Source organism: Drosophila virilis, chromosome 5 (genome assembly GCF_030788295.1).
Source record: "Drosophila virilis strain 15010-1051.87 chromosome 5, Dvir_AGI_RSII-ME, whole genome shotgun sequence".
Lineage (NCBI taxonomy): Eukaryota > Metazoa > Arthropoda > Insecta > Diptera > Drosophilidae > Drosophila > Drosophila virilis.
The window spans coordinates 23794092-23821055 of NC_091547.1; the positions used below are offsets into that span (position 1 = coordinate 23794092).

The 26964-nt window shown below is 39.5% G+C and overlaps 2 protein-coding genes across 6 annotated transcripts in view; one reads left to right on the forward strand and one right to left on the reverse strand.

The window, feature by feature from the left end:
- The window catches only part of LOC6625038 (atrophin-1), a 28289-nt gene extending 4834 nt beyond the window's left edge, over window positions 1-23455 (reverse strand). The window contains exons 1-2 of one of the 5 annotated variants that reach the window (XM_032437294.2): window positions 23408-23455; window positions 20998-21492 (exon numbers count right to left, since the gene is read on the reverse strand). In XM_032437294.2, the coding sequence (XP_032293185.1) occupies window positions 20998-21147 (150 nt within the window). In that variant the 5' untranslated portion in view covers window positions 21148-21492; window positions 23408-23455. Of the gene's footprint in view, window positions 1-20997; window positions 21493-22824; window positions 23165-23201; window positions 23250-23377 lie in introns of those variants that run through there. The other 4 variants (XM_032437293.2, XM_032437295.2, XM_002048950.4 and 1 more) reach the window with 4 other exon arrangements.
- Window positions 1648-7844, forward strand: LOC6625039 (pancreatic lipase-related protein 2). Its single transcript, XM_002048951.4, has 6 exons — window positions 1648-2049; window positions 5955-6054; window positions 6134-6288; window positions 6361-6834; window positions 7016-7169; window positions 7245-7844. Exons 1-6 carry the CDS (start codon window positions 1998-2000, stop codon window positions 7423-7425), a joined length of 1116 nt encoding a protein of 371 aa, XP_002048987.1. The 5' UTR covers window positions 1648-1997; the 3' UTR covers window positions 7426-7844.
- Window positions 23456-26964: the final 3509 nt, after the last annotated feature.

The window sequence follows — 26964 nt, forward strand, 5'->3', positions numbered from 1 at the left end:
AATTGATTGCGGTTGATTGTGGTAAATTGTTTTTTCTTTTTTATGGAAGTGCGCTATAGCTAGGCATAACTGTTGCGCTTACTGTAAATTTATAAATAAAAAATTGCATTAATGCGCGTGCAATGTACCTTTAAGAGCCTCACCTTTCAAGGCAAGCGGAAGTCATCAAATGCATTCATTCAGACTCCGAGCGAAGTTGTTGAACTGGTTTTCGGCCTAACTAATAGACTAGAACATAGAATGGGCCTTGCACTTGGCGGCTTTCAGGGCCAAGCCTCAAGGCTTGCCAATTGTTACCAATGGCCAATTAGCCATCGACTTAAAGCTCCAATCAATGTAAAAACCTCGAGAACATACACATGGCAATTTGCTTGGTGTTAGCCGCCATAAAGCATTGTCAAAGCTAATATTTGTAAAGTCTGACCCTGACTACCGGTCTTCATAGCCAGACGCAATTTCAGTTTCAATCTAAGCATAAATCATAGTCACAGCCGCCCGCAACTTGAGCAAAAATTATGGCGATTGATTAATGCTCTGCATATGCAAAACTCGGCGCCTCGCTAATTGACCCGCAATAAAAGCTGAGCAGAAGAAGAAGAAGGGTTGGCTTAAGTTGAGGTTGGTCAGAACCGCTTTAATTAATGTGCTTTGATGTTGCTGCTGTTGTTGTTGCTCGCAGTTGTTGGCTACGGTCAACGAAAGGCGATAAGCATCATCAGCTGCGTAGAGCCGAGAGCATCTTATTGGCATAATGGAATCCAAAAGTCCGCATTCGGTCAAGGTAAACCGGCTGGATATGATACACTGCCGGAAAAAATTATATAAAAGAGAACAGCTAAAGCTCGATAATTGGCTTTTTCAATTGATATCAGAATGATATATAAAAATCTAAAATTGACACGAATTTAAATATGGTATTATTCAAAATCTTTGTTAATGTAAGTACTGTGGCAAATTCATGTTGGGCTCCGCATTGATCATCACCAATCAATCAGTCAGTCAATCAGTCAGTCTGTCAGTCAATCAGTAGTCAGTCAGCACAAAGTATCTTTTGAAAATCATTTCAGGTTTTTATGCAATCTTTCTGCAAATTCTATACAAAGCTCTGAGACTCCTAAATTTTTCTCAGTGCAATCACAAAAACCACTGCAAACACAGCTCTAGAAATGATCCCCTTCCCCCTCCCAGTCCGCCAAGCAGCATCAATGACGTGCAAATTAAAGCTTGTTCAACTAGCTGCTGAACTTTGGCTTTGTAAGCGGCTCGTTGCCTGGTTCTTGACTATTTTGCCGCCCACCCAAAGCGATCTTCGATCCAAGCGCTTCATTTCGTATGCTGGGCGGGCGACAGGCGTGCGACATCAGGAAATTAAATAGCAATTTTACGACTTTTCCAGCGTGTGCATGTGTGTGCATGCGCGATTAGCTAATCTAAATATTTGGCACAGGCTGAGGCGGAACATGCATGAAAATTGCGACGATCAAGTTCGTTGCCTCAGTCTTTTGTTTTTGGCATAGGGCCGTGCGAATTGATTTCAAGCTGCCACCCAATAAGCAATCAAACCAAGCCCGCAAACAGCTCAACAGCTTCTAGACAACAATCCCAGTCGCCGTCATTGCCGTCGTCGTCGTCGTGGTTGGCATCGCCGGTCAGTCAGTGTGCGGCTCGAGCAGCGTTCAGTTCGTCTACGAAACTTGGCCAGAACAGAGCATTGTTACCGCTGCCTAAAAATAAAGTCGTCTGTGTGTGTGTATTTTATAGACGCGCCCAAATACAAAGCGTAGTCAATGCGGAAGTGCCCATTAAATAATAACAAATTCAAATAGTTCACAAAGTGTGAAATTCGTGGTTGAGCATGTGCCAAGTTCATTGCACGCCCAAATTCGCTGGCCCCGCTGATAAACTATAATATAAAATAAATTACAATATTGATAACGTGTGTATAAAATATCACTTAAAGACCAAAACCACATAAGTGCATTTGTTTATATTTTGCGATGGTTTTGCCAACTGCCTCAACATTGTGCCATGTTTTTACATTTCTGCTGGGTAAGTTTGTGCCATAAATTAGATGCGTGTGCTCTTAACACATTAGTAGAAAAAAAATAATAATTCATATATATTTCTCAGCACCCAGCCCCACTGAGGTGTTCTTTGTGCAAGCTATCGAACTGTTTACTCTTGCTTTTAGACACAAATCTTTGTACCTAAGTTCAAGGTGTTGTGAATTGTAAATATGCTATATGCTTGTTTATAAATATATGTGTAGATAAGATTGGTGTGCGTGTGTGTGTGTGTGAGTGTGTTTTGGTCGCAAGTGCCAATTGTTGATATTTGATGCATGGATTACTCGGGGCCCAGGCCTGGCTGCTTGTTTGAGGGTTTACTCAGCTGTGAAAGAAGGCCGCCTTGGCACTGGGCAGCCGATAAACAATGGAACATCTGATTCGTACTAACTTGTAAATAAAGTCAAGGCTGCCTTTTATTGAGGGGGAGACATATGTTATATGGGCGTACCAATGTGTACAAATAAGACTTACCAAAAATTAAATGGAGCTTGTTAAAATAATTATGTGATATATACATATTCTCAAAGTCGAAAATATATATGTAAGTCTAAACTTTATTTGATCTTTAAATATTAAACTGTTGCTGCTGATTGACTGATTGATTGAAGAACAATGCACAGCACAAGCTATAACTTTGGGCTTGTTGAACAATTTATGTGATATATATAATCTCGATGTCTAAAATATAAACCCAGCCCACTTAATCTTCATAAATAAACTTCATATTTCTGGTTGACTAATTAACTGAGTGTATGATTAATAAACAATGCTCCTGAATCTTGTTGAAATAACTATGTAATATATTTATTCTCCAAGACTAAACTATGTACCTAGCCCTAAATCTCACTTGATATTTAAATATTGAACTGTTGATGCTGAATGACTGATTACCTGACTAAATGATTGATGAACAATGAAAAAAAAAATTATGTGATATAAATATTCTAATATATGTTCTAATATAAGTGTATAAAGTATATACCTAGCCCATAATATAACTTAATCATTGATTGATTACCTAACTGACTGATTGATGAACAGTGCACAGCACAAGCCATCAACTTTAGTTATGCTTGTAGTAAAACCTGTTTATTGTTATTATTAATTTTCACAGTATTATGTTAAAAGCAAAGATATAAATGTTAAGTGTATGTTATCTCTGTATAAACTAATCATAAAACTAAGAACATTGGACGCTCGAAAGTACATATTTGACAGCCTACAACAGTCCATTGAATATTGTAAAGCCCCCTCAAACTCTGTTGATCTTTTTTTTAACTTCAAGCGAGTGCCAAGCACTTAGCTTTAAACATGTTTGAAGAGCGTATTATAGCTTTGTTCTTGGACATAATGAATGTATCTTTGTTTTTTGTCAATTTTCACAAATTCTAGCTCAAGTGCCAGCAATATTTAAAGTATAATTTGCTTAATAAATCAGCTGCTTGTCAGAAATCACCTCAAAGATGACTAAGAAGTGTGCCCCTGCGCCACACAATTCTTTAATGAAAAAAAAAACCCATTAAGCTAAGTTTTATGACATCTGGGGCATCCCTTGTGCCCATTATGTACGGAAACATTTTTATGGCCCGTTCAGACCGCAGACAATGTCAGGCTAGTTAAGAATAACATAATATATCTAGAACTTAAGAGCCGGGCGAGTTGTGTGGCCAAAAAAAATTCAGCTCTAACAATGTGATTTTAACAATAACAATTGGTGAGGCATGAGCATGATAATTAGCCGACAGTCGACAGCAAAAAGAAAAAATGAAATAAACATTTAAATTAACAACAGCAAAAAGAACAAAATATTTAAATGAGAAGAAAAAATTATATTAAATAAAATGCACGGCGTGACGCAAAGAAACGTGGAAGCAAATGCGAATGCGAAACAAAACAAAAACAAAGAAAATTAAACAACTACAACAAACTTAATATAGATATAAGTCACAAAACTCTTCCGCTAAATAAACAAAATGAAAAAACTGGTAATAAATTTACATAAATTCAAGTTTTCTAAACTACTTGCATAAAATCAAATCCAAGTCGCGAAACGGCAAAATCTTGAACAAGAAGAAGAAGCAGCGGAAAATTAAACTGCTAACTGAATTGGCCTTGGCTAAGGTCATGAATATAGTTGATTTTGGCCATTTAATCAAATGCAATCAATGCACAAGCAACGCTAAATTTGTGTAGCAAAACAAAAGCGAAAAACAAAGCAAATGCGAATGCGACTCCGATTGTGTTTGAGACGGCGACGATAACTGCGCTGCCATTGACATTGCCTTGTTGACCCAGTGCCACGCCCTCGATACAATGTCTCTTAGTTTTCGATAAAATACTTGATAAAAACTTGTTTTGCAGCAGCCAAGTGGGCACATTGACAACTGGAAGGCGTTGGTAACGAGCCCAGAGTAACTGCAATGACTTCATAAATTAAATTTCAATTTAATTAATTTAATTAAAGCTTAGGCTTTGGGTTAGAAAGTTGAATTTCTAATTCTATTTTACTGTGTAAACAATTTCTTAGCTGACAGAATTAAGATAATTTGTTGAGTCACTTTTTCTTTACAACTTTTTCTAAAAGTATTTCAACTTAAACTTCCTTTTAAACTTTAGGGAAGACCTTTTTGATTTAGATTTAGATTGTGATCGATTGTTGTTGTTGCAAGCCCAAATCAAAAAATCGAAGAGCTTAAAGAAGTAAATGTCTTGTTAAAGTTTCAGTTTATAAAAATCATTAAATATAGCTTACTATAGGATGACATGTGAATAAATGGAAGGTTAGGAAGAATTACCTACAGGAAACTTACTTCAGCTTAATTTTTCTTAATTTTAAAGAAAGTTATAATAATTATCAGCTGTTTTCCTTATGTTGAGCACAAATTAAGAATCTGCTAAAAAATTTGGTTATTTTAAATGTGTATTATATGTGTTTCAGCTGCTCAGACTATTTTGTATACCCTGTAAGTTATAAAAATGTCTTGAAAGTATCCGACAGAGTTTTGAAAAGTAATAAATATGCGAGACGCAGCCAAATCAAAGCTAGTGAACCGGCAGAGAATCATCAAAAAGTCGAGCGTCTTTTGAACAGCTCTTACAGGGTATTCAAGTGGTGTCATATGGGCAAAGCGTGTGGCTTATGCGAATATGCTTGAGTATGTGTGCACTCGTTGTAACATTTGTCTCTGCCTAGACGTAATACGCGTCGTATGCGTCACGTGCTGCTGTTTGTTATTGTTGTAGTTGTTGTTGCCGTTGTCGTTGTTGCCTTTGTCGTTCCAGCTGTCAATTTTGTGGTTGTTGTGGTCGTTTTTTTATTGGTAGCTCGCAGCTCACCATCGTAATACCAGATTCAAGTTCACGGCTAACTTGACTTGCGCCTCGCTTGGCTGGTTTCGTTTTAGCCAAGTTTTATTGTTGTTGTTGCTGTCGCTGCTGTTGCTGTCTTATTAGCTGCTTAATAATTCAATTAGCTGGCTCCAAATAATTGCTGGCATTTTTCACATGCTCAATTGAAAATTTGCAATCGTAATTCCGCGGCTTATTGTTTTTATACCCTGTTCACAATGCGTGCGTACGAGTATATGGATTTTGTGAGATAAAGTTGGAGACTTTTAATTTAAAATATGTACTCGTAGATATTAAGCCTAAGAAGGTCTCTTTCGACTTGTTATACTCTAATTGAGGGTACTCTTTTCGCATCTTACATTTTATTATTTTATATCAGACTACTTTAAGCCGAGTCAACTCCATTGAACACCATTCTCATATTGCATTTCTAAGAATATTTAATCTTCGACGAGCCGAAGGTAACTGATTTTACGCTGCGAGCAGTGTATTGAGCCGTCGGTTTTGCTCATGCGTTTTCGCCTTCTCTCTTTGCAGCCGGCTCACCCATCTTCTACAGCGCGGCGCCGCGTGGCAGCTGCAGCAGCTGCTGTGCGATACGCGAACGCGAGGACATCAAGTTTCTGCTGTACACCAGGTGAGTTGGCTGGTTGGTGGGGCGTGTAGCGTCCGCGCGGCTCGTGCATATTGAAAGGTCATTTGGGCAACTCTTGCAGGAAAAACCGCAACGCGGCACAGCAGCTGCAGTTGAGCGACGATGTGCGACTGGCGCGCAGCAATTTCAATTTCAATTACCCGCTGGCCATCTATCTGCACGGCTTCTCGGAGTCCGCCACGGGGGAGAAGCAGAGCAGTCAGGAGCTGAAGGATGGTAACTCAATTTCTGAATCTCTAAGGCTCTACAAACACAAGCATACAGCAGCTCATTCTATTTGCTCCACAGCCTTTCTGCGCCGCGGCAATTACAATGTGATACTGGTCGACTGGAGCGCTATGGTCGCTGTGCCCTGGTACTCCAGCGCTGTGGAGAATCTGCCCGTTGCCGCACGCTACTTGGCCAGGTTTCTGCGCTATCTGGTGACCAGCGGGTATGCCGCGAAGCATATACATCTGATTGGTTTCAGCTTGGGTGCCGAGGTGGCCGGCTTTGCGGGCAAACAGCTGCAGGAGTGGGGCATTAAGCTGACTAGGATTACGGCATTGGATCCGGCACTGCCGCTCTTTGAGGGCAACAGCTCTAATCGTCGACTTAGTCCCAGTGATGCACGCTTTGTCGATGTCATACACACGGATGGCGGCATTCTGGGCAATCCCACGGCCATGGGCCATGCGGATTTCTATCCGAACGGCGGACGGCCATTGCAGCCGGGCTGTGCGCGGCAGGAAATCGCCAATAATCGCTGGCTGGGCATCATTAGTAAGCGGATGCACTTCCATTCCTATTTACTGCAGCTGCATTTGATTGCTCTGTTCACAATGCGCTAGAGGCGAGGCTTAGTGAGCTCCTCCAAAGATCGAGCGAGCAAACTTCTGACACTGTGAACAGAGTATGGTGCAGTCGACTGCAAAGTTTTCTGACTCGTCCTGTTTACTTGCAGTTGGCTGCAGTCATCAGCGCGCCTGGGAGTACTTTGTGGAGAGCATCGGTCAACCATTGGCCTTTCCCGTCGAACGCTGTGAGCCATCACCAAAGTTTGGCATCTGCCGCGATGGCAACGGACGTGCCTACATGGGCTACGGCGCCGATCCGAGGTGAGAGCAATCGATATAAATTATCCCAGCCGCACAATCCATTCCAATTTTGTTTTTCCACCGAACACCTGTCAGACTGCGCGGCAAGTTCTATTTGGAGACGAATGGTGCCAAGCCATTTGGACGGCACAGCCCGTCGTCAATACCTCAGTTGCCCATCTCCTATAAAATGACAGCGAATGCCTCCGGGGAAGCCGCACGACTGCAGCAAGAGGATGACTACAACACGCTCAGTAACAACATCGCATTGACGTGACAAAATGTTAAATGTTCCTCGTCCCCTTCACAGTTCCCAGCTCTGATGAGCTCCATCCTTTAACGTGAGATTTATGTGAGTGCGCGTGATTTTGACGCACCAGAGTTGAAGGTTTCTCCCTCCACAGTTCTCTCTAGTTGTAGTTGTTGCTTATCTAAGTAGTTGTAAGTTGTCTTGTGATCTGACTTATAAGTATTGTTAGCACGTAAGCTGTCTATGTGTTTAGAAAAGAAAATATGTTCGAATTGAATGGCATTTGGCATACAGCCTTTTATTGTGTTAAGCCTTTCTATGTGATTCTCAGCGGATGCACTTTAGTAACTCAACAATGGACTTTTTAAATAGACTTCAATGGATATATTTTGTATACAAACGGAATTGATTTGGAAATGTATTAGTTGAGAACCATAAGCACGATATCGAAATAGAAATGCTCTAGAAAGTAGATGATACATAATTCAAGTTATTGTTTAAGTTTTAGTTTTAGTTATAAAGAGTAAACATACTGTTTCTTTCTCTGCTTATCCCTCCCAGTTAGTTATCAAGGCCTTTCGAAAGGTATTTTAAGCAATATAATTTGCAATATACCTTGAATATTCGCCTTAGAATGTGAAAACGTGGGAATTTACCCCAGTTAAAAACTTGATTTATTTGTATGGATTTTCAAGATTATTTACATCTTTCATCAGCAGGTTTACAGCCTTTGCAATGAGGCTGCACCTTGTGCGACCATAAAATATAAATTCAATGAGGCTTTCAGTTGAAGCTTGCCCCCGCACCCTACCCTATTCTACCCTCAACTTGACCAAAAGGCTGACCTAGTAAAATTTTAGTTTCAGCAAACGAAATTCACAAATCATTGAACGTAGCTTCAAATGGAGCGTATGTTATTTACCTAAGCAAATGGTGCAAATACTGCTGGCTGCTAACTGCAACAGCTGCAGCAGCGGCAGCAACTACTTGCAACTGCCACAGCTGCCGCAAGCTAAGTGGCACTGCAGTAAAGCTGTCACGTGCTGCTTGCGTCGTTCGATGTTTTTCAAATCTGCTAAGGCGGCATGAGGCAAAAAGTTCTCATTAATAATGCAACACACACAACACACAGACACACATACACACACAAGCCTGGCTGCACTTGGGTGTGTCAGCTACCCAGCTACTTGCCACAACTTCCGCTCGTTAAGCGCTGGCCTATGAAATGAGTTGAAAATCGGTCGCCGCCGCAGCTCATTGCACATTATGGCGCACATCCTGCCGTTTGTTGTTGTTGTTGTTTTTTATTTTAACATAATTCTAGGCTTATAGCTGCATTTTAAAGCGTTCGCTACTTGGCTAATAAGCAATTTACAGCTATTATAGTGCGACCTCAACCTGGCCAAAATATATTATTAATTAGTTTTTAATTACGCCGGCAATTGCTCATATTTTCGTTTGGGGCTACGGCACCCAATTCTACAAAATAAGTACAAATACTGTTTGTTATTGTTTCTTTTTTTTTTTTTGCGAATTTTTTTGCCTTGCTAGGACAAATATTTTTGTTGGCTGCCCTTGGGGGCGTATACTTAATATTTTATGTATATATAAACAATTTTTTTTTTGTGCTGTTGCTCCTGCCTTCCCTTCCTTCTGACTGCCTGCTGTTTTTTAAGGTTTCCCGTTGCGTCATTGTCGAAGCCCCAAGCACTTTGCATGTCGTATTTTGCTTTCGAATACCCTAAGTAAAAGCATCTTGATAAAGTAGTGTAGTGCATTAAAGTGATCAAGTGCATTAAAGTGAATAAATAATTATAAATATTTTATTAAATCCAATATAACAGAAGTGGAATCCAATTTAAGTCAAGCAGCTTTATTTAATTTTTACATGTTTTTATTTAATTCATATTCAATTGCATTAAAAGTTACAGCAGAAATAGGCAATCGAAAAAGAGAATTTGTTAAACTTCTAATTATTTTCCTCCGAAATATATTTCATACCTTTAGAGTATTTAATCTTCGAAGGTCTTCAGATTCTCGCGCTCTCTAGTTTTTCGTTTTACGCATTTTGGACAACTAAATTAAATTACTTGGGCTGCTTTTTTTCGTGAGTCACGCCTAAAACTAAGCCTCAAACCTGCTGTGCCTGTGACGAGGGTCATGCGAATAACAGAACGTAGCGAAAATTAAAGTAGAACGCATAAACGAAACGCCAAAAACGTTTGTCCGCCTAAGAGAAGACCATAAAAAATGCATTAGAGCTGTGATTGTGTTGGGCAAATGTGAACAAGTCGCTTGTTGAGAAATCAAATTAGTTTACCTAAGTCACAATCCTAACATTTTCATATTTGTCAATCCCCCTGGCACATGTACCAGAGAACTTGACTAACCAGCTCGTATAGTTCCTGCAGTTAGCATATCAATTATATGCGCCCGTCCAGTTGTGTGTTCGGGGGGGCCAATTAAATGTGAGTTGTGTTTATGATTATCGTTTTAGGGGGTTGCTCTACGGCTGACTGGCATGCCATGACCATGTCGCACATGACAATGGCTTCTGAACAAGGTGCAGACACGTGCAAAATGAGCTCTATACTGGGCTGGTAAAAGAGCCAACCCACGCAACCCACGCAGCACACACATACGCACACACACACCTCCCACACATGACATGGCGCTGAGTCATGGGCGTTGTCTAATGAGCTGTTGGATGGAAATGGGCCTCTAGATCCAGCTGCCACTTTACAGCCAGGCTGACTGATTGATTGATGTTCAAATTGATTGTTGTCGTATTTGCCCTGTATCCATAACTTATTTATAACTCAACTCTCATGTAATTTAATACATTTCTTATGTATTTTTCCTTTTTGGGAAGGCCGCCGCCTCATAAGTGTGTCAGACATTTTGACACCTCGAAGTAGGCTACTTCGAACATGAGTTTGCATGTACTCAATCAGTCAATCGTTTCGTTAGTCAGTCAGTCAGCCAGTCAGTCAGTTAACATGACAACACCAGCTTGTTTTTCGTTGGGCCTGCACACATTCTGCAATTTTAAATTCTAAGGTACTCAAATCCAATAAGGCCACCCGAAAAAAATTAATTAAATCGATAAGCTTTTCGCTTTGTGCGCACAACGTCGCTTTTATGTTTACTATGCATGCTAGCAGGAGAGCTAAGTCAGCCTCTGTGCTTGATATACCCTGTACTGAAGCCCTGATAAGGAGTATGCACGTATTAGGAGCTCATCAATATAATATTCGTTTCCATTTTGTGTACAGAAATGAACTAATAGCTGTTTAATAGCATAATATATTAAGAGAAGAGTTAATATAACTAATAAGTATTATTAGCAGGAATCAACAGTTATGTTTAACAGAAAAAAAAAAGTTTACATATGCTAACAATGGTATTAGCAGCAACCTAGGGTAGTAACAGCTGTTATTAAGATAATATATTTTAAACAAAACAGGGCATCTTTTAGCCCAATACTTTACTCAGGGCTCACCTTTGATAACTAGGTACTGGGTGATATCTTTTCATAGAGCTCTGTTAGGTGCTTTTATTGTGTTGCTTTATATTTCAGTTCATGTCTGGCGGCAGAGCGAGTGAGCGAGACATAGTGCAGGCCAGCAGTGTGAGAACGACAATAAACAATTCTATTATGTTAGACAACAACAGGACGACTTTCTCTCCTCTCTGCTATGTGTCTATTTATTTGTTGCATACTGGCAGGCGCAACAATGTCATGAAAATTGCATTAATATCAGCTACGTTTACGTGTCAGCGAGTCAATATAAGTGTGTGCATGTGTGTGTGTTTCTGTGTGTGAGTTATGTGTTGTAACTAAGTGAATTTATTGCATTTAATATGCTTTTCATGTCACACAGCCGGAGTAGCCCTCAATATTTTATACATTTTTATAGCGAGCAGCAGGCGAACAAGCTCATTAAAGCGAACAAGATGTTAAAAGAGGAAGAGAATTGGATACATTTAGAGGGCGAGAGAGAAAGAGAGAGAGAGAGAGAAAGTGAGAGTGAGAGTATGTGTGCTAGAACATGATATGTTTGTTCTAAATTTCCAGGATGTTCTAATTGCCGCACACATTAAAATCCAATTAAATACCATCCAACCATCTAAACGAAACTAGTATCGCGTAGGCGCCTAATTGAAGTCTGTAATGTGCAAGAGACTCCATGCCATACGGTCTGACAATTAAATAGGTTCCCAAAGAAAATTGCAATATAATTAATAGATAGACGTCGGACAAAGTGGTTGAATGGCCGATTAAAAATGTTATAGAGTTTACACAAAAAATTTTAAATAGTAAAAGAATTCTCTGTTTAGTTAAAGAGAATAAAAAACATGTATAAATTATAAAATAAATTTAATAAATATTAAAGTTAAAAAAAAATGAGCTTAGCTTAAATGAAAAATAAAGGATTGTCAAATGCGTGTATATGAAGGTTACATAGTAAGAACGATTCTCTGAGCAATATTAAAAATAAAGAACTTATTAAAAATGATTTAAATAAATATAATGATTAAAGTTTTCGTTTCTGTCTAAAAAGTTCTATGTACATTATCATCTCTGTGCAACATTTATATTGATTATTATTTCACATAATTTTAAACTTATAATATTATAAGTCAAATTGACTTAACAACTGTTAAATACTCTATAAACAAACGTTGTAAAATCATATAATTGTTTGAAAATTGTGTGGCAGTGTGCCATGTTTATTGTCGCTCACTGTGGCTGTTATTTATCAATAGACGTGCTGGCTAATTGCAAAACTTGGACAGACAGATAGCAGTGGCAGCATCAACAACAACAATAACAACAACACGCACAACAACATGGACAACAATGACAACGAGTCGTGTGCCATGTGCGAGGACAAGCACACACAGTGCCTGCTAAAGTGCAGCCATAGAAAATTGTGACAAAAGTGTCAAATTTGCCAACTAAATAGCGCGCACACACATACACACCAACTCACACACACGCGCTGAGAGCAGCCTCATCAGGCGTAATTATGGCTTTTAGCACATACAACAGGCAAAAAGTGAAAAGTGGAAATTGCCGCTGCGATGCCATTTTGGTTTATTCATTGACAGCCAGCTGACAGGAACTGAAAGCAGCGTTGACGGGGGAGGGGAACCAGCAAAAAGGCAGGTGAATGGAAAAAGGGGGGGGTGGGGGTGGACAAGTGTAAGTGATATACTAGTTAACTTAGTTAGCCGTTAGTTGCGAAATGAGTCAGCGAAATGGCACATTTAAAAGTTGTAACAGGCGAGAAGTCACTGGCAATGGGGAAGGGAGCTAAAGAACGGTAGAGGAAGGGGAGAGGAAAAGAGTAATGCATCGCCTGCTGAAAGCATATGAGCTGTTTAGCTGTGCATGACTGTGTGTGTGTGTGTGTGTGTGTGTGTGTGTGTGTGTGTGTGTGTGTGGGCCAAAAGCAGAGTTCGCCATTTATATTTTTGTGCCTGTGCAGTTGCCGTGCAGCAGCAGTCGGTGGGGTCCTGCCGGGGCAGGGGCGTGGTTGCCCATGGCATCGACTCAATTCCAACAAGAACGCAGAAGTGCGCTTTTGTGTGACGAGTGCGGCACAAGAACATTTGCAGTTAAAACTCAAACGGATTTTAAATGAGCTGTGAATGCAAAAAGAAAATATAGCGAAAAAGGCATTGCCTACTTTGCAGCGCATCATAAATTGATGCTAAAGCGTGGGCGTTGCCAGGGTCCATTTAAAACAATTGTCGCGGCGCGCAGTGGCAGCCCGATTGAAAGCATTTGCCAGACAAAACAATAAATTTAATTGAAAATGCGGCCTTGACTAAAGGGCCGCGAATCAGAGGGAATCAGAGAGGGGCGCTGAGCGGCTAAAACAAACGCATTTTTTATTTTTTCAGCTAAAAGTGTTGTGCGTCCATTGTGCTCTAGTGCTTGTGCGTGTGTGTGTGCGTGTCCTTGTATGTGTGTGTTCTGGGTATAGATTTTGTGGGCGCTTTTCCAATTTCGCGTCTTCCATTTCCTGCCATGCGGCGGCGTGCATTGCAAATTTATGACATTGTCCTTTTATATTTTTGCTACAAGCTTTTAGTTTTGCGCCAACCGTTTTATATACCCTGTTAAAGCGATAGTGGGGTAGTTGCACTTAAACTCATGTACAAGCAAGCTCCACCTGGGCTATGCACAGATGCAGGGTATCTACAAGTTGTGGCTGCTTGAATATTGCAACAAACTTTTTTTGCTGCGAGCTTTGAGTTATGCAGCGATATGGTCAATGTAGCCTTAAATGAAATCTGCAACTTTTGTGGCTTTAACTTTGAGCGCGTAATGAAATGACAAGCCAGCGGCAAAATATACATCTGATTGTAGTTTTAAAACAATGGCAACCAGAGAGAGAAGCGCAGAGTAAGATAAAGAGTAAGAGAGATAAAAGTGCAGAGTATTTTGTTGCATTGGGAATTGCATCGAGCTGTGCTCAAAAGTTCGCATAACAATCGAGTCTTTGGTTTGCAAAAACCAAAAACTTGTATGGTTTGGTCTGTAACTTATCTATAAAGTTTCTTTCAACGCAACATATTTTTTAAAAGTTTAACAAAACTAATAATAGTAATAATAACATTGAACCACAATAACTTTAAAGAGAGCTTGCGAAATGGCAAACATTTCTTATATAAACTCAATTTTAGTTTGTAACTTATCTAAAAGTTTCTCTAAAATAAAACGAATGATAGAAGTGCACAATTTGTCAGGTGAGGGAACAGGCTGGGGAATAGCAAATATTAGCTTAGTTTGTGACGTATCTAAGTTTCTCTGAGCAAAAGATTTTCATGTAAGCTTAAAGCAGAAGAAAAGTATTTGAAAATCTAAACAGCTTCTGAGTCATGTGAATCTTCCCGTACTTAAATATTATTTAACTCTAGTTTAGTTAAAAACTTTTTTTTTAAGTTTCTCTGGCTAAGAATTATGAGGTCAGATTTAGAAGACATTTTTCTGATTCTTAGAGCAATCGATTTTGATTTTAGCAAATCATTCCCAAACCCTTAACTTCTCACTGAAGAGGAGCCTTGGAATATCCTAAGCCATTTCACGCAACGTTTAGTATGCACACCATGTCGCATACGCTATCTGAATTTATATGCTAGTCAATTATGGGCGCTCTCCAAGCGCCATTCAATGCCGTTCAGCTTTAAGCACCAACCAGAACCCACGCAAAACTCTAAACGCTTCAATCAATGCAATTAAAATAAATGCTACAACGTCAACAACAGCAACAACAGTCATATCCATATGGATGTACGTGCTGTACTTACTATATACACTATTGTATATACATGCAGGATTTAATAGCGCAGACATCGCGTGAGCTGCGCTAATGCATTGCCACACCCTGGCGTGGGGCGTGGAGTTGGCGAGGCGGGTACGTTGCGCCGGGCAACCCTTTTGCCAGGCACGTCGACTGCAGCACGTGAGGCGAACGCAGAAGCTGATTGTAAAACGAAAAGAACCATGGCAACAACAAGAACAACAGCAGCGACTTGAACTGAAATGCGTAAACACTAAGGTTTAATGCACTCTAATTGCAAGGGTAAAGACCGCAGCGGGCACGATGCGGAGGGAGGGGCGCTCACGAGCAGACGGAAGCGGTCGAGACGACAAAGAAACTTTGACGGCGACATAAAATAAGACTCTAAATTACACTGAGAGAAACGTGAGGCAAGCAGAATTGAGAACTTAAAAACGATTTAAAGGCAGCTGTTATTCTTACAGAAGCGGTAGGTCGCTGGCTCGAATCCAATAGCAATTACCAATTTCCCTTTTTGCTTCATTTCTTTTAATTTGCCCGTTAATTTCTTCCGTTTTAAAACAAAATGTTATAAATATTTGCCAAAAATGTTTAGATTCGCTTTCGTTAGCTTGTTTTCGCACAGTGTAGAAGCATTTAATAAAGCTAAATACGCCTTTGTGGGGCTGCGAGGACGTTGCGTGCGCTGCTGCCACCGAAGCGGGTGACACAAAAGTTCAACCACTTGGCGCTTGGCGAGGAAACAAAGCAATGGCCGCCATGCGGATATCCGGTTGAGCTGCGTGTGTGTGTGTGTTTGTTATGGGAGTAGCGCACGTGCTTAACGGTCATCAAGTTGATTAATGTTTGATTTTAATGATTTATTTGGTCGCGTCTGTTGGCCAACAGCAGCAGCAGGAGCAGCAGCAGCAGCAGCCAGTGGCCAATTGTGGCCTAGGGCTTACGTAAACAGGTAAAAACTATGTGGCCCAGGGCGCTGTATCAAAAGCACATTTATAACGTTGTAGTACATGAAAAAGGGCTGGCTTGAGGGGGCGTTGGGCAGGAGCACTAAAAACGAAATTATTTTCAAACGCTTTGTGTGATTTATTTGGCTGTCTGTGACCACAAAAGCTAACGAAACGAAACGTAGCGAAAGGCAAAGCCAAGGCCCAGTTTGGGGCCAGTTTTGGTTTGGCATTGGGCAAGTTCTCTGCTGCAATCGGATGACTAAGCTAGTTTTTATTTTATTTGTTTTTTTCTGCCCGGCTGCCAAGTCAAATTTGGTGTGGTCAAACTCTATGCATCTCAGCAATTGTTCGGCCAAGCTGCAAATTGCATGGGGCCCAATAATAATAATCGGCAGCAGCAGTAGCAGTAGCAGCAGCACAGGAATTTTCTATTGTCGAGCCGGAAGGTAAAGCCCATTAATTTAAAGCACTTTCCAATGTCGAGTCCTTGTAGTTGCGATTTCCGCTCAACTAAATTATAAATTTTGCAGCTTAGCCAAAAAAAAAAAAAAAAACACAAGAAAAGGCAAATAAATATGTGACAAATATTTGTGCGCGTGTCTATTTTTTTCTTTTTCTCTTTATCTATTTGGTTTATGTTGCAAAGTCACGCGAGTTGTCAACATAAAATTCGGCCTGTTTGTTAACATTTGACAGCGTTTGGCTTTCAAATAGAGACTCCGCGCGCAGGCAAACGCCCCACCAACTGTCTTTTGCTAATCAACATTTAATGGCCTGGGACTAGGCCTGGTATGCGTCATATTTTATGCCAGTTTACATGAATAACATATCGCGCATACGCCGCGTGCCATAGAATATTTATGCATATCTTCCAAAGAACATCTCATAATTAGAAGCCATCAACGCTCAGCAATCAGCTGTAGCCAATTCTCTGCTGTCAGCGGCTGTGCTGGCATTTGGGAAATGTCGTAGCGACAGGCGAGTGGCGAGCGCCTTCTCTGGTGCGTATACGTGTCGTATACGCAATGCCTGGCACTTTGTCGCCTTACACTTTTGGGAATTATGTGAACTGATGAGGAAACATCAAAGCATTCACTTCTGTTTGTGGTCCTTTTTGTAATGAATACATTAAGGTTTTGCTTAAAACGTGAAAGAAAATGCCTAAAACTAATTTTTTTTTCCATAATTTTTCAGGAATTTAATGTTTGGATGTATGAATTATTATTAACTAATTCCAATGTCACGAGCTTAAGCAGCCTTTAAACTTAACATAACTTTGTTGAGCTCTACATATGTACACTACGCGACTGCCATGTTAGCATTACACTTTTAAGAACGCATACAGCAGACTTTCCCTTTCTATGGTATTGAAATAAATAGCTTTATTTAAGATCTCATATGTTATACTTATAAGGCCTCAGCGGCACATTCACTAAGAGTGTGAAAATTACATTAGAGTGTTTTTGAACCGGTAGTATAAAATACAACAGGAATCTGTTAAACCCAATATTGCCAGTTAGAATATAAACATAATGTCAGAGAACAGAGCTAAGAGCCACATAACAGAACGCATCTTTTGTAAGGATGTTAAGTTAACAGTGCTCAGTTATCTGTTAATGTGTGAGCAGCTATGTATTGGCCGCTATAATAGGATCTGTCAGATCTTTTATAAAGATGTTGAGTTAAAAATGCTCAGTTGCCTGCTAAAAAGTGAACAACTAGGCAAATTTTTAACTTAAGTGTGAGCAGACATTTAAACGGAGCTATGGGGTGTCTGTCGTATCTTTTATAAGGTGGTTATAAAAGTATTTGTAATATTAAACTAACACTCTGCAGCATCACAAGCAACTTAAGTACTTTGCACGTGGTCTTAAATTAAATCTATTTAAATCTAAAAATGTCTTGACTTTCAAATCAGTTTTCACCTTCAAAGGCACCTTTACTATTTCGAACTGTTGCTAAAACATGCTTCTAAGAATACGACTAGGTTATGCTTCTCCATGACAAGTGTCATAATGAGCTCATTGCTTTACTTTGCCACACTCTGCTACCTTTACTTCCCTTAACTTTGTCAGCTAATTAAAATGCCTGTTGGCTGTAGCACAAAATTGTTTAGATAGAAGCTTACCCTTAGCCCGCTCCATTTGAAGCCCTTGGCTTCACTTCATTTCTTGCCTTTGGTCGGCCTCATTTGGGCTCGCTTTGAGGCGTTGCGCATAAATTTGAAGCCCATCCATTTGCAGGTTTCCCTCTTAGCCTGAAACTCGCACATGGTCCTTGGCATTAGCTTAATTGTTGGCCCAGACATACACACACACACACACACACACATCGCACTCAGGTGTACAGGCAATTTTAGTTTTTGCATTTCGCATTTTGCTGGCCATTTAATTGTAAAAGCATTTTAATACGCAGCTCGGCTTTTATACATTTTTTCAACCTATTTTCTCTAATGTTGCATAAAAGCATTTTCGTGTGCCAAGAGTGTGTGTGTGTGTCGGTATGTATTTGTTGTGCTTTTTCAAGGTCGCGTGCAGAAATTACAGTCACGCGTCAGATTTTATGCAAAGCAGGCAACGAGAACTCGTCCAGTTTTTAAGTATTTTGTGCATATGCAATTGCCCAGTTCACAGTTCTTGTTGATGTCCTTATATAAGTGTTTAAATGTGTGTGTGTGTGTGTGTGTGTGTGTGTGTGTACTGTGTATATGTCAGCCTGCCTATGCCCTTTGAGCAAGTCATAAATTTTCAACAAGTCTCGTAAAATCTCAAGTGAGCTTAACATTTTCTCACAGTGTCGCGTTGTTCATTTGCTTCTTGTTGTTGCTCTTGTTATTGTTATTGTTGTTGTTGCTGTGTTTGTTGTTGTTGCTGACATGTAAATGGGCCCCGCGTACTGTTTGTGTTTGCCTTCTACTATAATATGCATAAGGTTTACGTCTATGCAAAGCGCTGCTGATAACAACAAGTCGAAGGCGCAGGCAGTCCAAACTCTTGCTTTAAGTAGTTGGGAATTTCAAGAAAAATAGATATACAAAACTATGGACGTAAAAGGTTCATTGTGCCGTCTGTATGGTGAACTTTTAAGTATAGGCAAGACCTACGTTATATAGACTGTGGATATAAATATTATAAAACTTCTCTAGGAACAATAGGTAAACATTTATTTCTAGTATGAAAACATCTTCGTCTGCCTTCATCTGCTTTGGATATATTGTGTATATTGTGAGTATATAAATATTCTAATACTTCTCTACCAGCAAAAGGTAGGCATTTAGTTCCTGTTAAACAACATCATCGTCATCTTATAAATGTACTCATGTTTTGCTTGGCTGATTTAAAGAAATATTATTTCAGCCATTTTCAATCTACAACAATTTCCACTTGATTTAAGCATTCGCATCGGTGTGCTCGGGTATTTTTGGTTTTTCCTCCAATTCAACTCCCAGTGGCCACCCTCATATATATTTCTACACATTATTGCAGTTCTTATTTGTTAATGTTCCCCATAGAGCAGGCCCCATTTTGAATTTTGGCCTAAAATGCAAATAATTTCACACTTCCAAACATACTCAGGTGAATACAAAAACATACACACTCGCATACATATGTATATGAAATGTCACATAAATTTACGACACTTTTTATAGTCCCCCAACTTTTTTTTATTTATTGTTGCTTTTTTTTTTTTTTGGCTGCTTTGACAAAAACTAAGCTAAACCTCACCTTTGGCGATTTGTACATGTATTTTTACGAACTATTTGCTGAAGTTAAATGTGAGACCCAAGCAAACAAATATTGTACATAAAAAACAAGCACAACAACAACAACAAAAACAGCCGCAGGAAACACTTTAAAATGTCAAAGGGATGTCAGCAGCAGCAGCGGCCGCGGCAGCGCAGTCGCTGCGCAGTCGACGCCTTTTGTAGGCACTTAAAAGCTTCGCTGCTTTTGTTGTTGTTGTTGCTGTAGCTAATGATGCCTGCAGCTTTGATAAAGGCTGCCGGCATCATTCTAAGGTTTTATTGCCAGTTTTATGTGCTGAGCATAAAAGGCGAATACACTGTAAAAAAATCCCACCTGCTTTAATATGCTGTGTAATCTTTTGACCAACGAGATTGAGCATTGCAAACAGGCAACATGAACAAGGGGTGCGTGAGGGATAAAGAGAAAGATTTTTTAAGAGTTCCTTTGTGATATATCAACTCTGCTTGCTTTGAAGCGTTGCCAGATAGTTTAAAGTAGAGTTTTGTCGTTTAGTTCAAGCCAAGTTCGATTGAACGGGGCATTAAAATGAACTACTGAACTTATTCAGTGATTAGTGAACTAAATCGGTCATTTAGTTGACTCGTTGAGCTATTCAGTTGGTCATGAACGATACATTCTTTTGAGATGTTCAGTTCTTAATAAACATAAAAGATAGCGAGATTTTGATTTCATTTTTAATTTGTTGAGTTGTAAATTACTTTTAAGTATAACATATTTTTTGCAACTGAAAATATGAAAAATAACTGAACAGATATATAATTGTTCTTGATTTAGTGCATAACTGAACAAAGCGAATAGTTTATGACCGAATTCACCGTTCATGAACGAGTGAATAATTGAACGAGCGAACTAAATGACCAATTTGGTTCACAGCCAGAAAATGAACGAGTGGACTTGTTCATCAAATTGAACTAGAAATCCCCACTCCGGCGAGGGAGCGAATTGAGTTTATCGAGAGTTTCGTTAGATTTTAGAAAGTTTTTCTTAAGTATTGCCAGATTTTTAATAAGTAGCTTAATTAAAGGCAGAAAAATGATTAAAGACACAGGGGATCAGTTCTTATAAACGTTACCAGCGTTTTTAAAAGTATCTTAAGATTGTATTTGAATTTAATTGAATTGAGAGAGGAAAATATTTGCCTTTGGTTGTCGCTATTGTAATAGAGTTGCCAGATTACGCAAAAATAGGGAACAATGTTTTCAGGTGTTAAATTAGTTATTAAGTTTGTTTTTTGACGGATATGCCAGATTGGTGAAAAATATGTGAGTATAGATGAACATAGATGCAGAAGGAAAGAGATGGGGATAAGAAATTTACCTATGTTTTGGGTCTAAGAGGATGACAACAATAAATAGTTATATGCAGGGTTTCTCAGTTCATACATTATTATTTTAATAAAGTTGCCAGAACTATCAAATAAAATTAGATTGAAAGCAGAGTGAGAGACTAAAGGCTTAACGATTCCGTATAAGTAAAAGTATATATATTTTAACCGTTTGTTTTTCTTAGTGTATTTGTTGCATGTTAGCATGCTTTTTGGGTGCTGGCCGATCGGTTGTTACTTACAATTTTATGATGCAGCGCGGAGAGTTCGCGCTCGGTGACCCGTCGACTGGCTGCCTCGCGTCGACGCTGCCGGAACTGGCTGTACTTGTAGGCGAGCATGACGCCGGGCAGGGCGAGCGCCTCCAGCGGTGATTTGCGTCCAAAGGGCATCCTTGATGGAGTCCTGGCCTGTGTGCTTTGGCGAGTGTTGAATTATTGCTTGCAGGTTTATACACAATTGAATTGCTCTCTCGCTCGCTCGCTCGCTCGCTCTCTCTCTCTCGCGCGCGCGTTCTTTTCTCTCTGGTTAGTGTCTCATTATTGGGATTATATAAGCCCAAGACGACCTAAACATTATGTTGCTCTGGGCCCTGCGAGTGTAAGCCGAGTGCTCGGTTGTGTTCAGTCCATTTGCTTATCGACTCGAGCAATTTTCAATTTTCAATTTTCTTTGCTTTTCCGTTTCCTTCGCATGCTGCCCAAATGCAATTCACTTTGCATTCGATTTCAAATCGCCTGTGAAAACGTTGCGACAACAATTTATCAGAGGGCTCAACACTGTGATTGCATCCACTTGAATTTGAGTGTGTGTGTTGAGAGTGTTTCTGATACCCCTCGAGGGGCCACCCTCGCCAAGCAGCTCAGTTAGTCACAACTACGTGTGTGACATTTGAGTGTGTGTGTGTGTGTGTTTGTGTTATTTTTCTGTATTTACAAATACTTGAGCCATAAATTGCGTTTCTAACATGGAATTCACCACGAAATCGCCAACTTTTAAAGCGATTAGCTTTATTTATTGACATGGATTTAATGCGGGAAATGGGGTAAATGCAGCAAAGCAGGCTTTTGGCAGATGAACGGCCAACATTTAAAACAAACTTGGTAAATTACGTTTGACCAAGGATTGGTCCAAACAGTCGCTACCAATAACCTTTTCAACTGTCGGAAGGTAAAGTAAAGGGAATAAGTTGTTGTTTAAGTCTAGTACATCTAATTAAGAGAATAGTTAGAAGCAGAAATTCCAAGAGAAAAATGTATGTAAAAGGCAGAAGCAAGCATATGTAGTATATATATACACATATATATGGCTTATCAGATCGACAAACTGAACTCAAGTTGATTTTAGAAACTAGCAACAGCTAGAGATTTGAAATTTCATTTAAAAATATTTGTATATTCCTGTATATCATGCACAGGCTTATCATTTTGTTTTTCAATAGACTTGGTTTCTTAAGCGGAACTCGAAGAGCTAGCTGTACCAAACTTGGTAAATTGATGCTCGTATGGTGTATCTACGACATAGGGAAATTCACTTGCAACAATTCCCCCTCCTCCTTTCAGCCCTTGCCAACCACATTAAATTAAATTTAATATACTTTCAGCAAGGTCTATTATATAAAATAAATGTATATTTAACTTTATATTACTATATGGAACTTTGTAGACAATATTTGAGAAATATTTGTAAAAAAAGTTATATGTCCTTGCTTTGTCATTAACTTGTGTTCTAGAATGAAGATATTTTAATTTCTTTTTATATTTTAATTTATAAAAGAAATATAAAAAAATATTTGCAAGCAAATTTAATGGCAGCAATAATTCGTGTGGGGCTGGCGCAACACATTTGTCAGCTGCATTGGCTTGTCTTGGTTTTTGTGGGCTGGAACGGGCCTGCGGGGCGCTTATCATTATTTGTCAGAGTGCTGGCATTAAAAACGCTGATAAATGTATGCTTTAGTCAGTATCAAATTACAAGGCGCAGATGAACATTAATTTCAATTAGAAATCGCACGCAAACACACACGCACACACGCACACTCGCACACCAGCACACACACACACACGCACATGTTGTAAATCACAGCTTGGCGACTGACTGCGGGCGGGCGAGCAGGCTGCGGGGCTTAAGGAAACTGTCGCTGATTACACGCTGTGTTTAGTTTGACTTTTATTTTTATTTTAGTTAAGCTACACTCGCACACAGACACACACACACGCGCGCGTTAGTGGCACAGCGTGAGAGAGACAGCGAGCGTGGTGCAAACTTTTTGCGTGCCACGTGCGTCGGCGACGAACGCAGCAAGTCGAATGTCGCAAAGCAGCTTCGCAGTTTCCCACGCAACCAACGCTGGAAGCTGCGTAACTGCGTCTCTCTATCTGTGTGTGTGTGTGTGTGTGTTTGCGTGCATGCGTGTGTGTTCCAGCGCTGCTGGAGGAGGAGCCACCTGCACTTCCAGTGCAGATTGTTTATGCTGTTAGCACGCGGTGTGCTGTTTTTTTTTTTCTATTTTATTTTTGTTTTGCTTTTATTATAATTTTTTTTATTTTTATTTTATTTTTATATTTATTCTTTTTTAGCTGACTGCACAAACACGCAATTTTTATTGCAAATAAAGCTCACGAATTTTGTTTTTTTTTTAGTTTCTCGCACGTTACGTATACGCCGCGTGCGCTGCTGGAGTGCAACATGCAGCGTGGCGTCTTCGCAAACGACTGCGGACAGAATTCGCGCTTCCAACGGGCCAAGCAGCAAGAGAAAAGGCAAAAACAAAAGCAGAATGCGCAGAAGCTTAAAATACAGTTAGCCGGCAAAAGTTTGTATAACAGTTGCGCTCAGCTTGTGAGAGCTTGTTGTAAACAAAACGTCATCAAATTCGGTGAGTGTGTGCGTGTTTGTGTAAACAAATCACAAACTGGGGGCACATTTACAGTTGCCGCAGTTCTCAACATTTGCGACACTTTCGGACTTGGCCAATTGTCTGTTTTTTTTTCTGCGGTCATTTCTGCTTGGCCAATTGCAACAATTCAATTTTATGGGCGCTTGTTAATTATTGTTTGGCATTGCTTGTTGTGCTAATTGGTGCGGCTTTTTATTAGCGCTTCGTGGCCTGCCACACTGATTTGTGGGGCTAATAATAATGCTCAGGCAAGTGTTAGAGCTTAAATTGGGCATAGGCTAAATACTTTCTTAGTAATATTTATAATTATTACTCTGAATATATAGTTAGTACTTTTAATTTTATTCATTTTATGACAACATAATCAGTTGCTTAATCTAAGCTAATTTTAATATTTTAACATATAATGTAAGCTTGTTTGAAGTTGAACTTATCAACATGTTGCTAGGCAGCGTTTGATTAGTCAACATGATCTGTATGTTGCTGCAACAGAGGCTAGCAACATGCAAACACATAGCTCTCTCTTTCTCACTTGCTAAGCTAGCGAAATATTCACACACGCACACAAAATCACTCCAACACACACACACACCCATACAGTTGCTGCAGATCAATAGATATTAAGAGCGCAGGTCAACCAAGCGCCAACAACAACAACAAATTGCCAAATGACCAAACAAAACGGAAAGCCAAAACCAAAGCCAAAATCATGTTAGTAAAGTCACTGGAAGCGCAGCAAAGCCACAAAACTGTTATACAACTGTAGAGACTGTTATATGCTGAGCGCAAGCTCTTAGAAAGTGAGAGCGAGTGCGACTCTCGCATGGCCTGCTTTGCCAAATGCAAAAAAAAAAAACACAAAAAAAAAAAACAGACCAATGCGAATACAATAACAAGGCGACGCCATGGAAATGATGACGTAAATTGAAAGCGAGCTACAACAACAACAACTGAAACAACAATAAAATCTATTTGCATTGTTCTTGTGTCTGTCCGTCCGTTTGGTTTTAACATTTCTCTGTCTGCCACGCAACGGACTCAGGTGTTTCAGCTGCTTGGGTGGCGGGCGGGGCTGAAACACGGCCTGTCGCTTGTTTGTCGAGCATTTGTCGATGCGAGCGAGTGCACTTCACAGATACACAAATGCAAAGATACACAGATACACAGATATGCGTATACACGGATACACTCATGAGCATAAAACTAGTTGGCAGCTCGCTTCTAATGACATTTGCCATTGTTTTTATTGTTGTTTTGCGGCTTTTTTAACGACTCGCTGACAACGCTTCCTTTTCCGCTTAAATGCGTGGCAGCAACTCTTTTTCATTTAGAGATGGGCGCGTGTCGTGACACGAGCAATGCATCATTAAACTTCAAAATTAAATAAAACCTAGTTCAGAATAGTTAATCGTACGAATAAGTCGCGCGAAATATATATTTTAATTTAATACAAATATTTCCAAAACATTTCGCAAAGATTTAGCAATTTATTTGCTTAAATCTTGGAGTTTTTCCGTTTCATAATTAACAAGCCTTAGTTTAGCAATTAAGATACATTTGTTATTATTTAGAATTATTTACATTTTCGTGAGTGTTTTTTTCATATATAACAAGACTTGGCTTATAGCCCTGATTAAACTTAATAAAATGAAATATCAAAGACTTTCGAAAATGCTTATGATGATTAAAAGCTACAATATTTATAATTAAGCTATTATTGGTACTAAAAGCAAACATGGTTATAAACATTTGATTTTTCAAACGCAATTTTTTAGTTATTTTAAGTTTGTAGGATAATTTGTTACGAGATTAAAATAGGTGCCCATATTAAATTGTATGATTAGTGATTAGTGATAGATATCGAATACAGCTTCTTTCAATATTTCTAAGCACGTGTCCATCTCTAGTTCTTAACGGTTTTTGCTTTGGTCCAAGTCATGATTTGTGCTGGTCGCAAGTTTTTGGTACACTTTGCAGCAGCCCGCAACCTGCAGTTGGTTTATTTGTTTCGCCTGTTTGTTTGCTGTGTGTGTCCTTCGCAGCATATCCACTCACTCACACACACACACACACACACACACACACACACACACACACATAAACAAACACACTCATATAGAGACTTACACAGTTGCTCGTGTCTCATATTTCGCTGTGTGCGTCCTTAAAAACTTTTGCACTTTGTGCTCAATTTGGCTTTTTGTTGCATTTCTATTTCTATTTTTAGGCCGCACAGCTCGTCGGACACACACACACACATACGTTCCGCTAAGGTAAATGGTTTTTCTTGGAACGGGCGAAACTGTGATATCAATCATACGTCATGTGCTCGCTTCTCTAAACGCATAAATTAATCAAGAATGCGACAAAAATAATCGAGACGGAGAGAGGGCTAAACGGAGAGCACATGGCAACCCTCTTTGTGAACACCCCCTTGACAACGTCTCTGGCATTGTCCGAGTTTGTTGACGTCCCCGTTCATAGACTGCCATTGACGTCACAGACTGCACATGCAACTCGCACCTCACACCTCGCACATCGCACATACGCCGTGTGCGCCAGCTGTTGTATGCCACCAGCGATGGCCGCCTCCGTTTGTCGCACTGCAATGATAGCACAGACACAGCCACAGCCACAGTCACTGCCAGCACCAACTGGCATATTCCCCTGACCTTACCCAAATTGTTTACACTTATCATGGCAATGTTTGCATACAACTTTGCCACCTCCCCAATTTAGAAAACGGAAAACATAAAAGCTATTCACAGTGAACGATTCTTACAAATTAAAAATTTTCATTTAGCTTTATCGCTTTAAAAACTAATAAAAATGTTATTTGCAAATAACTAACAAAATAAATTCATAAAACAAAATTTTCAATTTAGTTAAATAAACAAATTTGAGCAAATTCAAATTAGTGAATTTTCTACAGTAAAGAATAGGAGAAAATAATTTCATCAATTTAAGATGCTGAGCAGGCCAATATTAAATATTATATCAAATATCCTATAGAGACAAAATATGTCAAAATTGCCCACTCCCATAACTCGGTCAAAACTCACCCGATTTTCACTCAACCTTTAGATCAAATATAAATTATTATTATTATTTATATAAATAAAACAACCAATGGGAAATTCGGATTCAGTTTTGACGTGAGCCCAAAAAGAACACACAATATAAAGGGATTATATGTGTTTTTTTTTTTTTTTAGCTGGGGAAGCTCTGGAACTGCTGCATTGCATGCAACTAAGTCACTTTATTGGCTTCTTGTGGCCAACCGCGTTTGACGAGCAATTTATGTGGATCA

Coding starts and splice junctions, on each gene's coding strand:
- LOC6625039 (XM_002048951.4), top strand. CDS start 1,998: ATGGTTTTGCCAACTGCCTCAACATTGTGCCATGTTTTTACATTTCTG. Junction 6,289..6,360: donor CAGTCAGGAGCTGAAGGATG/GTAACTCAATTT, acceptor TTTGCTCCACAG/CCTTTCTGCGCCGCGGCAAT. Junction 7,170..7,244: donor GGCTACGGCGCCGATCCGAG/GTGAGAGCAATC, acceptor AACACCTGTCAG/ACTGCGCGGCAAGTTCTATT.